The sequence below is a fragment of the Pollicipes pollicipes genome, unplaced genomic scaffold, assembly GCF_011947565.3.
Source record: "Pollicipes pollicipes isolate AB1234 unplaced genomic scaffold, Ppol_2.1 Scaffold_6052;HRSCAF=7182_pilon_pilon_pilon, whole genome shotgun sequence".
In the NCBI taxonomy this organism is placed as follows: Eukaryota; Metazoa; Arthropoda; class Thecostraca; order Pollicipedomorpha; family Pollicipedidae; genus Pollicipes; species Pollicipes pollicipes.
Genome location: NW_023596805.1, coordinates 24327682 through 24342864, shown reverse-complemented (window position 1 = coordinate 24342864; position 15183 = coordinate 24327682). Strand labels below are relative to the sequence as shown.

Below are 15183 nucleotides of genomic sequence, written 5' to 3'. Positions count from 1 at the left end.
AGATAATTGTCTGTCAACAAAGTATTTATTAGGATGAGGTTGACACAGGCAATGATATGGCCCAAAATAGGCTAAGTTTTTAGCACGATGGTTATGACAGTTAGAATTAAGCTTGTTTTGGTATCAATGTTCGTTGTGCATAATATGGCCAGTAGCCCAATCCTGGGACCCCCATCTGGGGCCTGGGGCTGTCTTCAGCAAACTCGTAACAGCGACAGTAACCGCCAGACAGACATGCGCTTGACGTCTAAAAATGGGTCCAAGGAGCCGGGATTTACTGCCCGGGACCCGGATCCCATCAGCCAGGATTTTGTTGTGGTGTTCGGGCGCATGCGCACCACTAGACCTCTACGACTCGAGCGCTTCATTAAAACACGGCTGTCCTAAGCCGCACCCAGTCGCTTTGGCTAGCCCCGGACTTGCGCAACTAAGAGCGAAATAACTCCTGAAGTCAACGACGCGGACGCCCACACAACACTCGCGTTCGAGCCCCGTCTTAATTTTCAGAACGATTTAAACAATTTGGACCCTGACCTTGGTCTATGGGCGCTATTGTGACAACCGCAGTCGCTGACATAGCATGAGAGCGTGTGTGGCGACGAGCACCGCACATCTTTTGAGCGACCGAGTCGTCTTGGCGCGTACCCTAGGCGCTCTTTTTCGCATCGTAGCCCCAATGGCCCCTGCCGGACCGCTTCGACTTCGCCTTCACCAAGTTCCGGAATTTGGCGGGCGGGGAGCACGTGGGGTTCAACAACGCCGTGTTCCTGTCGGAGAGACAGGCGGCCGACCGCAACTTCGCCCTGGCCTACTTCATGCGCGAGAACGACTGCTTCCCCACCGCCTGCAGCATGGAAGATACTCTGGACTTCTACTTCCAGGTCAGCGGGGGCGGGAGGGGGCGGGGGAGGGGGGGGGGGGTGCTGGATGGGGAGAGGAGCTAGGAGGCGAAGGGACCGAAAGAGACCGGTAGGTGCCCGGGATGTCCAGAGCGTCGGTTGAGCAAGCGAGGACGGGGAGAAGAGGTAACGTAAACAACCTGGTAGATGCCTTGGTATTCCATGTCGTTGCAACAGGTAGTGCGTACGACTTAAGCATTGATGCCCAGCCCTTGGGAATTTGAAAGCACTGTGAAGTTATGCCTGTCATGCGTGCCTTTCATATAGCGTACCATTACCTGACGGTCTCAAGTTTTGTTATCTATTTCGATATTTACAACCGTGTTTATGCGACGGGGCCAGCAAAAGAAGCCCCCCGGCCTTAGATAGACCGACAACTATATTGTAAAAATCGACCAACCACGCTGATCGTCAACAGGGTGAGAAGTGGGAGGAGCTTACTCATAAAAGTGCCCACTCCAATGCGGCAATTGATTGGATCCTGTTATACTCTCGAGTCTATTTCAGACTGGCCATCGCCGCGTATCGGCAGCCCCGATGAATGCTGCTGACTATCGGTGTGGTTTGGCAAGCATCGCGCACTGCTGTCAGCTGTGCTCAGTGTCAGCGGCTCCGCTAGTTAAAGCTGACTACTGTTACACTTTGCTTCCTTTAACTAGCGCTAGCGCTACTGGCCGCCACGCACTGTCGAAAGCTTTCCTGACCACCGCTCACCGCCACCAGCTCTGCTGACCACCCTCCGCTGTCGGCAGCTGTGCTGACTGTCCTTCACTGTCGCCAGCTCTGCTAACCGTCCGTCACTGTCGCCAGCCCTGCTGACCGTCCCGCGCTATCGCCAGCTGTGTTAACCGTTCTTCACTGTCGTCAGCTCTGCTGACAGTTCTTCACTGTCGGCAGTTCTGACGACCGTCTTTCACTGTTGCCGGCTCTGCTGACCGTACTTCACTGTCGCCAGGTCTACTGACCGTCCTTCACTGTCGCCAGTTCTGTTGACCGTCCTTTACTGTCACCAGTTCTGCCGATCGCCCGTCACTGTCGCTTACTCTGCTGAACGTCCTTCACTGTCGGCAGCTGTGCTCGCTGGAGGCCACCTGTGAGTCGGCGGCGGTGATGGCCGCCACGCTGGCCAACGGCGGTATCTGCCCGCTTACCGAGGAGCCGGTGCTGGACCCGGCGGCGGTTCGCAACACACTCTGCCTCATGTTCAGCTGCGGCATGTACGACTACAGCGGTCAGTTCGCATTCAAGGTGAGACCGCAGCGGACCACTCGTCCTTGAACTGATGTCACAGTAGGCAGTTCGAGTTCAAGGTGAGACAGCTCGTCTCCCATGTGAGATTGCGACCGTCAGGCGACGGTCAGTTGACCTTCAAGGTGAGACCACATCGGCCAGCTTGTCCCTAAAGTAGTGCTACACTGGACAGCTCGAGTTCAAGGTAAGGCTACAGAGGGCATTTCGCTTTCAGAGCGACAATGCAGCACTGCAGGCAATACAGGCATACGGGCAATACAGACGGCACGGACATTTCGCTTTCGGAATGATGCTGCAGCAACGGGGATTTCGTTTCGATTGGTCATCAGAGCAGACATCTGAGGCGAGATCTCAGCGGAAAGTCTGCCTTCCAGATTACAGTGTACAATTCATGTTCTAGGCGAAAGTACAGTGGAAAGTGTGTGTTCTTGGTGAGACTACAACTAATGCCCCGCCGCTGACGTGAGATTATAGCGGACAGCTGGCCTTCACACTTCAATGACCGTTGATCTGTCCACGCAGACCCCCGGTTACCAGCAGTATCCTCTGATGTCTAATGGAGGCCTCTGGTAACCTCCAGTGACCTCCCGTTGCTTTAAGTGACCTTCAATGTCTCCCGGCTACCCCCGATGACTTCCGATAAATCTCGATGACCCCTCCTGGCCAGTGGTGACCTCTGATGACCCCCGGTGGCCTGTCACCAGTGTGGAGTACCGGCCAAGTCGGGCATCTCTGGAGTGGTGCTGGTTGTGGTGCCCAATGTGATGGGCATCGCACTCTATTCGCCTCCTCTGGACGCCTCGGGCAACTCGGTTCGTGGCGTGCGCTTCTGCAAGGTATGCCGACGCTAGCGTCACCTATAACACCGGCTCTAGATTTATTTCTCAAAGATGACCAAAGATGACGCCCAGGCTGCAGCTATCGAATGTGCGGGAGGTGCGGCCCCATCATCATAATTCATAAGAACAGCAGTTTGAGCAATACTAAACTTTTGTTAAGCCATCTTGAGTGTCCATTTTCAGTGCGAATACAATTGCGGGAAACTGTACGAATCGCATTAGATTCGTGTGTCCGAGAGTTTGAATATTTATAGGCAATATTTCCGCATTCAACACAACAATCTGCGGCAGGCTCTTGGTACTAAATAAGCATCACTCAACTATTTAACTGCTACAGCCATTGCTTTGCACTTATAATTAGCCAATGACGCTGTGTTATCCAAATGCTTTCCTGGGGTGGTTCCATTTGCACGAATTCAATATCGCCACCAAAACCTATATTTGGTAAGTTTATTAGTTGTTATCCCCTAGCGGAGTTTGATTATGCGAGTTATTTAGCTGCAGACCTTGTGAGAGAAGGAGTGGGACGCAATTACTAAGCCCATGCAATTTTCAGGAGCTGGTGGAGCATTTCAACTTTCACCAGTTCGACAACGACGCCAGCGATGGGGAGAAGTTGGACCCTCGCACGACGCTGGCCGAGAAGAGGGCAGACTTGGTGCAGAGGCTGATGTTCGCTGCCTCGGCTGGAGACACCACTGCCCTCAGACGTTTCAGGTCGGCGAGCGGGGGTCACCGGGTGGTGTGGTGACGTCATGGCAGGTCGCAGTGTTAACTTGCCGGGTCACAGTTGTTTTGAGGACTTAAGACCAGGGACAGATACCCCACGATGTCTTGACAACTGCAGGCGAGTGAGCTGAGTCAAATTATTGGTTACCCCAGCCAGCTCAGATATACTTGAATATTCGTGTCAAAGCTTTCAGGTGCTTCTGGATGGCTCAAGTGGTCACAGAATGGTGCCTTTAGATTAACTTATGCGGTGGCACAAATGGCGTGTGCCAGCTCATACCACGCCTCAGCGTAATTCAGTTCCGCGGGTCACTGCAATTTGATGTAGAGCGGAGGGATACCTTGCTGTCTTCGGATACGTGGGATCGTCTCAAAAAGTAAAATACTTGCCAACGAGGTCGGTCGTTTCGCATCAAACGAGCAGCAACGGTTGACCTCGGTGACCTGGGTTGACCTCGGTGACCCGGGATGAACTCGAACAAGCCGCAGTGAAATGTGTGAACTCGCCGGATTGACGAACAGCGTAATAGTTGTCCAACCCAGAGACAAATGCTTCGACTCTCTATCGAAGTTTCATCTTATCAGTTGGAAGTCTTCTTTGCCGTAGCAGCTGAGCACAGAAACAAGTGTGAGGCCGGTGGCAGTTATCCACTACATAACGTGGCACGTAACCAGGTCGTATTATGTCTTGGCATTAACACTTTATCCTTAGGCACCTTCAAAAAGGCAAGTGACTTGCATCGTGTTTGCCCACATAGATAGCAAAAACACACGTGCAGGAGATGGACGATGACGTCGTGGGACAAAACGTACGAATTGGTGTGAGAAAGCACTTGTAATGTCATAACATCACTTAACAGACTGTTGGAAACTGGCCTAAACGTGACCGAAGTCGGGCCTGCGAGTCACGGAAGTCGATAGCCCTATCAAGCTCCGTGGACTTGTCAACTCACATCACTGTCTATAAACCTGCAAGACCCATGTACAACGTGGGCGTAATTGACTGAGGTCTGCTGTGGCTGTCTATCAACCGAGAGACCTGCGTTCGATTCCCACCGCAGCAAACTTTCATCGGTTCCACGTACGAGGTTCGTGGCGCCGGTGCTGAGTCCACTATGGAATTACCTTATGACTGGTGCACCGAGTTTTAGCATAAGTCATGCTACCCTTCATAACAATGGCGGCTGAGTATTTTCGTTATAACATTGCTTGTTACTGTAAAGCAAACTACCATCATGACGGTAATCGCAAGGGCCGCTGATATTGCTAACCATTATGATCACCATTGCCAGTGTATCGATCTGAGTTTGTGCTTGTCAGACTGCTGGAGATAGACCTGAGCGTGACTGACTACGACGAGAGAACTGCGCTGCATCTGGCGGCGGCCGAAGGCAGGCTCAAGGCGGTCAAGTTCCTGCTCGACACCTGCCAACAGAAGGTGGACCCCAAGGTAGCGCTGTGGGCCCTGCGCAGTACGTGGTAGCCCCGTCATGGAGTTTGGTTAGGACCCGAGCTATCTGCGGCACGGTTATTATTTTCTTTTTAAGCCATTTTGGTGGGTGTGGAAATCGTCTCCACACGTCTGCACGACACTGCTGGTGACGGATTTGCTTCCATTCAAATAATTTCATGACCCTCGTTGTGGTCAGTTAGCGACCGCTGCACCAAACACCCCTTTGACTTAAGTAATAGCTCTGCACAATTATCACAGCTGCTCTGTGGTAGCTGCAGTACTTATGGGAACACTACACTGGCACATTTCCGGGCATGTGACACAGCAGCTGCGGTGAGAGTGGTGTAACGCACGTCCACTCCGCCTGGAGCGGGATTCCAGTCATCCGGACCTGAGGGAAGGTCAGGCAGGTCGGGGAAGGTCCGACACGTTTCGATCCCGTGATTTAATGGGAAGGGAATGTTCTTAATGGGAAGAACGCCACTTCCAGAATGTTTAATGAGTTTAACAAGAGCATGCCGATGAAACAGAGTTTAACAAAAGCATGCCGATGAAACAGAGTTTAACAAGAGCATGCCAATGAAACATCCCGGACTGGCCGAGGTAACATTTGCTTTATGTGCTGAACATGTTGATGCCATAATTAAGCCTTTCACTGGAAGCAGTCTTTCGAGAGCGTTACACCCCAGCCAGAGGACAAACTGGCGTTTGCATTGCTTACTGCTCTGCCCCTATCACTTATTACTGCTCTGCGGCAAACCGCTTCACATTTACGTCGTCTGTTCGTGTTCGAAGCTTACTGCAACGTCTTGTCATCGCACAGTGATCAGACTGTCTCGCCAGGCCGCTTCAGGCCGAGTGGTGTGGTTCAGGACCGGTGTCGGTGGTGTGGTTCCAGGACCGCTGGGGACGAACGCCTCTGGACGACGCCATCTACAGCGGAAAAACAGAGGTCGTCCGCGTGCTTCTGAAGCGATACAAAAAGCTGAACCTGCCGCACCCGATGCTTACCGCGGCAGCCGGCACTGCGACCGCCGTGGAGTCCCCCCTGAACGTGCTGGTCGCGCTGCAGGAAGCATATCTCCAGCCGCAGCAGACCGGCGGTCCAGGCGGCCGCGAGGGAGAACGCGCCGGTGTCGGCACGGAGAACCGCGCCGGTGACGTCACCAGCTCCGGCATCCACCAATCACAGGCCGATCCTGAGCACCGGGCTGCCTCTGCCATCCTACCAGCGGCAGCGCGCCCCCACCAGCCGACAATCGCAACGGAAATGGGGGTGGAGCGTGCGGCAAAGCACCCCACCGGAGACGTGCCCGACTTGACCCCCCAGCAGGCTCCGTCTGAGCGCCCTGATGACCCGGTGCCGGCGTCCGGGGACACCGGCCGGCTTGTGACCGAGACCGCGGTGGCTACAGACGGCGGTCATTCCCCGAGGGCAGAGCGCTGAGGAGGGCTCAAATAGAGACCATCCGCAAGCGGTGGCGTCACCTCCTGAAGCAGCAGCTTGAGCAACAGATGAGCGGCGTCACCAGCTGAAGCAACAGCTTGAGCAACAGCTGAACGGCGTCACCAGCTGAACATCGTCAAACAGCTGAGCAGCCTCAGCGTAACGGCGAGGGCACCGGATCTGCAGCGCTTTTTTCGTGAACGGAATGTAGCTGGGAACGTGACAGAGAATGTTTTGGAACTTGTGGGAAAACGTTAAGAGTTGTATTACCCTGTGGAAGATACTGGAAATTTTCTGTCCCGAGTTCTGAACTGTTGTGTGCTTGGTCGAAACAATTAGGCAGTTTTTCTTTGAACCTCCCACAGAAGTGAAAGGTGAATGGCACTGGAAGGGGTCTCAGCCCCTTTCCTGAAGGCAACACTCGGCCTGACCTAAGAGAGCTCACCTTTCCGGACCTAAGAGGGCTGCGCCCTTCTTGCCTGTAGATCTGACTGCGTCCGACAAAAGGGATCGCCATGGCTGGACCGCGAGGGTAAGCCCGCGCCTTAGTCGCGGCGTTCTTGAAGAAGAACTTGCTGCTGCTGATCTGTGGACTCGTCAGACCTCTGTGGAAGACAGGTCGGCTGCAGGCACGGCTTCGTAATGTGCACTCGCAATATAATGACGAGCTTGTCATGTCCCCTGCTGCTGGGTAGTCTTAATGTCACATTTCGACGCTTTACGCGGAACACCACCAACTTTCAACATGTGAAAGTGCCTGACTAAACAAGATGTCGAGCAATGACGGCCCAATGAGTCCGTGATTACGAATATGCATGACTACTGATATAGTTCAAAAAATATTTCGTGAAATGGTCATTGCTCATTCTGGGGATTGGTGTTCACAAATTTTCAATAAAGTCGAAATAAGAGAAAGGCATCTAACTTACATCAAGTACGCCTTATTCACTATTCTGTTAGTTGAATCGTCCGACGCAGTCAAATTGAAGCTGTCTGCCTAACAGCCAACATTCCTCCCGGTCTCTGAAATGGACCGAACGGATCCTTGGGCACCGCAAGTGTCCCGCCCGCGGCTTTTAGCAGTCTGAATTTAATGTTCCACCCTTGCGGCCTGATGGAATTGGAGTGCTGTAGACGGGACGTAGAAAAGAATGCCACCATAATGGGCTGATCGGGCGAGTTCACTTTCCGAGTAGGAAGTGTCTTTGGGATGTTAACAATGGGGCCTGACTGGATGAAATCATCAGAGGGAAATAATAAAGACAACCGGCAGTCCGGTTATCTGCCTAGTTTAGGCGAGTCCACCACAGAGGGGCGAAAAAGAAGGTAGGAAAGCTGGCCAGCTGATCATCTGGAAGCATCGGACGAGTCCACAGCAGACGAGCGGAGGGGAATGCTCACCGGCTGATCATTTGGCAAGGATGGGCGAGCCCACTGATGGTGCGTGGGAAGAAAGCATACCAGCTGATCACCAAGCGATGGCGTCCTCCTAAAGCCGTAACTAACACATAAACGCAATGATTGATCTGGTTCATACACGACGTTCGCTTATGGATTCAACGAAATCGGCCGTATATCTCACTGACCACCAGAAGCGTGCTGCAGAGAACTGCGTATAGGCTTCCAGCTGAAGGCAAACCTCGCGATGGAAGCGAGGGATGTACTCGCTTTGTGCAGAGAAAGAGCGAGCAATCACATGTTTATAGTGGCATGTCATGATGTTCAAGTATATGCTGTGCTTGACATAGCTAATGTCGTTATATGTCATGCTTTTTCCGGCGCGGAAGTGAAAATATATGAAGCCTACGGCTGTGCCCACTGCTTGCCTATTCCTTGTACAACCTATACGTTCCGGGAGCTATATTTGATGGATATGTTACACAGACATAATATATTTATACATATATGCATATGCGTACATATATATATATATATATATATATATATTCTATATATATATATATATATATATATGGTGTGTGTTGTGTGTGTGTGTGTGTGTGTGTGTGTGTGGGTGTGGGTGTGGGTGTGGGTGTGGGTGTGGGTGTACATATGCTATATATATTCATATCTGTTTGTATAGAGGTACTACCATCTTCCCGACGTATTGACTTAGTGGTGACAGTTTAACCAATCATACATTAAGCTCGCTCGGAGGAAAATCATCTTGCAAACGGAGGTCATGATTGACGTAGCGTCGGCACAGCTGTGTCGTTCTCGTTGCCCAATGAGATGGAGCGCGTGCTTTTCCTTGGACCCATGCACCTAACAATACACACATCGCGAGTCTTGGCATTTGTGGTCGGTTGCGCGCCGTCTATAGCCAGACTGGATTCGCCGGGCTTACGTGCGGCATACAACACCTTATCCACCTTTCCTATCCTTGACCAGCCTGTGAATGGGGCCTTCGTTTCTTCTATGATCGCTTATGCATAAGCTGGCCTCGCTGCGATTACCTTCCCAACACGCTGGTGAGTGGAATGCAACTTAGTTACTTGCTCAGATTTCGTGCCTCTATAGGAGCTTCGTCTCCGCTATTATGAGACCCCCGGCTGGTGGCGGGGGTAAACATCATTCAGTTCACCTTCACCGTCATGCCATTGAGCGCGGTCAAAGTTTGAAGCGTGCCGGCCGATAAGTAAATTATATGGGCTGACGGTCACTGAAGTAATTGTCCGTGGATTACGCAGCGGACGTATCAAGCAGAAGACTTCGACAGGTTAGGGACCGACAAAAGTTGCCACATCTAAGGTGAAGACGTTATGCCAGAGTAAAGATGAACATTGAATACTTTATAAGGTGCTCACAAAGCAGATTATTCTAGCAAAAATGCGAGCAAGTTGCCGCCTGCTTCATCTTTCAACGTGCACTATGACATTTCAGCTTCACTTCATCTTGCACTATGCTTGCACGTGAATGAAGACTCGGGACGTGTTGACACTGCGAAGGTACTAATAAACAGCAAATGCTGTGAAAATGCTTTGGTGACATATTTGGGCAGAACATTCTGCATATAAACACCGAATGGCTGACGGTACCGCTGCAGACCAAACTTACCAATCTGCAGCCCACTTTTGCACGCCTGATAACCTCGAGCACGATGTCTGAAGCGTTGAACCAAGCTCGCACAAGTACTAAGGGTACTTTGGACCGTGCATTGCTTACACACTGTATTTCGCAACATTGTTAGCGTCGTCCTCATCCTGCAACGCCATTTTAGGTTTAGTTTCTATCTCCTCAGCGTCGTCATCGCTCAATCACGACCCTTGCCCTTCCACCGTTACGTAATTTATGGACGCGCCCCGCACGCGTAAAATCTGTAGGCGCCGCATCAGCCATTGGTTGGTCCGGAATCTAACCGCGCGGATGTCGTCAGCTACAATTCCCGCCGCGGTGTCGACCTTGCCGGGGGTCACGTGCAGAAGTCATCGTCGTGCCTCCAGCAGCCGGAGTGCGTGACGTCACTGGCTCACAATGAATCGTTGGTGGCACGCCTCTGTGCCCAGAGCTGGGAGGCAAATAGATCTGCCAGCCCAATGAACCTCTTCTACACAATTGATTGGTCACGGATTATTGCGAGACGGTACTAGGTTACGTAACCTAAGGAGCGCTCATGAACAGGTGACCATAGTATTTCATGGATTACACATGAACAGGTGACAATAGTTTTTTCATGGATTACACAGGAACAGGTACCAATAACATTCCATAGAGCGCACGTTAACAGCTGTCGATAGCATTCCATGGAGTACACATGAAAAATGTGAGCACTCATGGACACATGCAGTGGTATATAGGATGATGTCACCCCTCCACGCATTTATTTGCACGAGCGGCAAATGACACCCATTTGAATTCATGACCTGCCGCCCTAATGACCAGCGTCGTTGGAACGCGCCCCCATACTAGTGAGTGCTGAACTTTTTCATTTATACTGAGCCACTTTGGCTAAAAGAAAAACTCAGCACACACACACACACACACACACACACACACACACACACACACACACACACACACACACACACACACACACACACACACACACACACACACACACACACACACACACACACACACACACACACACACACACACACACACACACACACACACACACACACACACACACACACACACACACACACACACACACACACACACACACACCACACACACACACAGAGAGAGAGAGAGAGAGAGAGAGAGATGAGATAGAGAGAGATAGAGAGATATAGAGATAGAGAGATAGAGAGATATAGAGATATATATATAATGTATATATATATATATATATAGATATATATGTATACAGATATATGTAATATACATATATATATATATATATATCGCATTATAGATATATATATATATATATAATATAATATATATATATATATATATATATATATATATATACTAATAAAACACAAATATTTGTGAGACATTTTCACACCGGTATTTTATTTTCAGTAGCACAAATATGTGCTGCTGAAAACAATCTTTACTTAGATGTTTACCAATTGGCCACATATTCGCATTTTTTATTTGCTACCTCGCGCTGTGCTAGGAGCTCCCCATTTAGGTACAATAATTTGCTAGCTTCTGTCTGAATGCAAGAGGATAGGACTACATGTTACCACATCTACACATCTACCGCACCGCATCTGCTAGATTGCTTTGCCACATGCCGCTATTCCCACGAGGAAGCGCTTTGGTAAATAGCATAGCGTTATATGCGAAGGTAATGCGCAAAAAAATGACAAAATTCCTGCAGATTTGATTTGCTGAGCGTTTTTGAAGAATATTTTTCTCTTCATCTCAGGAAACATTCAAGTAGAATATTACATATCCACGAGTTGTCTTTTGGCAACTTTCCAATCATGGCATATGCATGCACTTGGTTTGCCAAGTGTGGGGGGGGGGGAGGCTGAAGAAGGAACCTTTTCTACGGTCGTCAAAACGGTGTTCGTATTGTGGAGCCTTGTCAGTGATATCCCGATGTAAAGGATGCGACAAACAGCCGCGGCCTTGCTCGAACCGCGCCATCATCCAGCAAACCACCGGCGATTATTGAAACGGAGAGTCACGCTCAATAATCAACATAACAGATGAGCCTGCATTGTGTCTCCAGTGCATTGTGCCCTGGGAAGTGGCGCAAGGTAGACGAAGTGGCGCGGTCCGGAGCTGCACCGGCAAGGGGGGACGAGCGTTATGGTCTCAGGTCTCTTATGGTCTCTTATGGACTCAGCGTTATGGTCTCTCTCGTCTTGGACTCTTTCTCTTTATCTCTGTGGACACTTGGTCGCAACATTCCTTGCCTTTGCTCTTTTCTTCGCATGTTATTTCTCATATTCCCATGCTCTCTCCTCTCCCCATGCCTCTCTCCACTCCCCATGCACTTTCCTCTCCCCATGCTCTTCCTCTCCCCATGCTCTCTCTCTCCCATGCTCTCTCCCATTCCTCGCTCTTCCGCGCCTCCACTATCCCCTCCTCCCCTCTCCCCTTTGCCGTGCCGCCCCTCTCTCCCGCGGCGGTGGCATGGCCCCCGCCGGCTGGGGCGACTCAAGGCCGCGGGAGGTTTCTTATGGGCCTGGGTCGGACTCGGTCAGCATCAGTGCCACACAGAACCGGATGCCAACAACTGGTAAGCGCCCGCTGTTGCCTCCGTGGCAGCGCTGCCAACCTCCCTGTGCTGCCCTAGCGTCGCCAAGGGGTTGTTACATTCCGCACGTTAATGAGCTATTCACACCCTGAGCAGCCAGCGTGGAAGCCCGTAGCTCTGTGCTGATTGGTCTGTTTTGTGCACTGGCAGCACTGATACTGACCTGCTTAAGTCAGCTCTTGCAGATGGAGGGTCCTGAATGGTGGCGTACCGAAGAACCTGTTTGCTGATACATTGTGTAATTATTTTTTCATTTCTTCGTCCGTAGTGCGGACTTAGGGTAGACATAGTCGTGGCATTCTTATACGGCATGTAGCGTTCGAAGGGCATTATATCAGTGTTTGCCTGCTACTGTACTTATCTCCAATCTCAACTGCTTTTAAGATGCATTCCACCTCTCTGTTTATTACCGCCTTGACCCCTTATGTCGTTTGTATCGAGCGAGTTCAAGACGGCAAGCCGTGACATAATCCCGAACATGACGCGCTATGCGCTGTTCGCGCCACTTGTAACGTAATGACGTTAGTTAACGATAGGTTAGGAAAACCACACAAAGGGGGCTAACGAAAGCCACTGGGATCATGATCACACATCGCGTCGTTGGCGCCAGCTTGATCGACAACAAACGGTAGCCATTATCTCATTCCGTAGCCCTCAAGCACCCGTAATTCTGAACATGGGGCATGGGACCAACAGCATACATTGTTACGCACCATTGTTTAATACCTGTTATTACAGGTGCTTTGAGTTGGCCCAAACACAAAGATACATGCCTGTTCAGCTAATATGGGCGCTACCTGCGCTTAAGTTCAGAGTGCACTCATTCCGGCGCCGAAGAACACCACGTAGCACTGCGCACAGTGTGCTGCGAAAATTTTCCATTTCGAATCCAATGGTAGCATGGATGAGGAACATATCTTGCAGTCCAGAAACCCACGCCAAATGCACGTTGTCTCATAAGGACCAGTGCCGTCTCACCAACGAAGAACTCTCTCCAGCCCTCAGAGATCTGTTGAGGTAAATCTGCAAAATCTACCTCTCTCCCAACGCTACTGATAATCTACTTCAACAATGTTGGGCAGAAACCATTACAGCACGTTTACAATGCTCAGCCTTAAATAAAATGCATCCGGTTCTCTGCAGCTCGCAGCCTTTTTCTTGCAAGCACTTCTTTGTAAGCACTTGGCTGGAATTGTATTGCCTACCAGCACTAGACTCGCGACGCCTGGTGTTGTGGCTTCTAGAACATGTAGCTTGGGCGCGCCGTCGTGAAGTTGCATCGTGATGCGTCGTGACAGGGAAGTTGTGTGACCAATGTATGTGGAGTTGGGTCGGTGCGCACAGTTTTCAAATGAACAACGAAACTCGTACAAACGTTTTCCACTTTCAGGGCAGAGATCTTTCAGGTAAATTGTTTGACATTATCAGCCATATACTTAAGGACTCTTATAGAAATCGTCATTTTGATTATACCTGCGGTCGGGGTGCTTTTTGATATGGTGCTACAGAGAGCTTTTCCATCTGCCTCATGTGAATTTGATTTGATTACTTTATGGCACCAGTTGTATGCATCCTAGCTTGTTGTCATCCAGCTATTCACAATTCTGTTTTTTTCAATTCAATTTTTTTTTTTCAATTCAATTTCAATTTTCAATTCAATTTCAATTCAATTTTCAAATTCAATTCATCTGGTCTACCAGGTGTAGGCTCCACACCCTGCTGCTCGTAATCTTCTCTCTCTTGTCTCCTGCACTCCATGGCTCTTTTTCTGTCTGAATTTGTGCACTCACAGATGACTCGACAGTGAACTGTGGAACACAGTGTCTCTCCAGCCTGCTTTTGAGATCGTGGAGCTGCTGCTCACTATATATGTCAACAAAGATATTGTAGATATCAGTCTACACCCTGTATACCAGATGACGTAAGCGCAACAGAATGGGAAGCAGCTGGCTGACAGCAAAGGAGGACGTATACAACTGTGCTATGAAGCAACCACATCAAATTCACATAAGGCGGATGGAAAAGCTCTAAAAAAGTGGCATCGTATCAAAAACTGTGTTACAACCCGACTGCAGGATGACATCAAGCTAACGATTTTGGAGAGTCCCAAAATATCTGGTTTAATCATGACAAACAATCTATTTGAAAAAGATCTCGTCCTTGAAATAAATAAGCATTGTGTACGAGGCTCATATACACTGGTCACACGACAACTTCTCTGTCACGACGCATCACAATGCCCCTTCAGGACGGTGTTCCAAAGCTACACATTCATAGAAGCCACAGCACTAGGCGTCGTGAGTCTAGTGTTGGCAAGCAATACCACTATTCTGTCCAAGTCTCCACAAAAGTGGCAACTCAAAGTATTTTCAGCCGTGCGTATAAGAAACAAAGATCCAGTCACCGACGGAAAAATAGATATGAGGGGTGCACTCTCACGCGCGATGGTCAGCCTATGGCACCAAGAGTGTAATGTGACGACCTCCCTTGTCAGAGGTGTCACTCATGTTGTGTCCATGAATGTATGTAATTTTGAACTTAACTGACTCAACCCCCTACAAACGTTTTGAGCTAACGCGAGCCGACTGTAGCTTGCAACTGCTTTCTTGTATTATGTTTGACTGTGCCTATGTTTAATGATGTTAGTGGAACCAACGAAATCTTACAAAACATGGATACTCCAATGCATAGCGTTTCTGAAGATGGCAGGCGATTGGTACAAAATCTAGAGCCGTTATCGACGAAACGCATAAACACCAGATATCCTCTAATATTTATGAGGGCGTGTGTTACGGGAAATCTGCTAACATCTTGTGCACATATATATTGTTATCACCGCTTAGTGCACATGATGCAAAAAAAACGGACTTCCTCTGAAACCATGTCGGCCCTGCTCCAAG

General features: G+C 49.9%; 1 protein-coding gene across 1 annotated transcript; it reads left to right on the top strand.

Moving 5' to 3' along the window:
• The first annotated feature begins 87 nt into the window (after positions 1-87).
• On the top strand, positions 88-7322 carry LOC119104379 (glutaminase kidney isoform, mitochondrial-like). The gene is made up of 7 exons (XM_037228075.1): positions 88-99; positions 672-881; positions 1971-2147; positions 2855-2986; positions 3546-3706; positions 5039-5168; positions 6070-7322. Exons 1-7 carry the CDS (start codon positions 88-90, stop codon positions 6616-6618), a joined length of 1371 nt encoding a protein of 456 aa, XP_037083970.1. The 3' UTR covers positions 6619-7322.
• Positions 7323-15183: the final 7861 nt, after the last annotated feature.

Bases quoted from the DNA above. Each gene is read 5' to 3' on its own strand.
- LOC119104379 (XM_037228075.1), top strand. The intron at 2,987-3,545 runs GTATGCCGACGC...TGCAATTTTCAG, and splicing joins GTGGCGTGCGCTTCTGCAAG to GAGCTGGTGGAGCATTTCAA. The intron at 3,707-5,038 runs GTCGGCGAGCGG...TGTGCTTGTCAG, and splicing joins ACTGCCCTCAGACGTTTCAG to ACTGCTGGAGATAGACCTGA.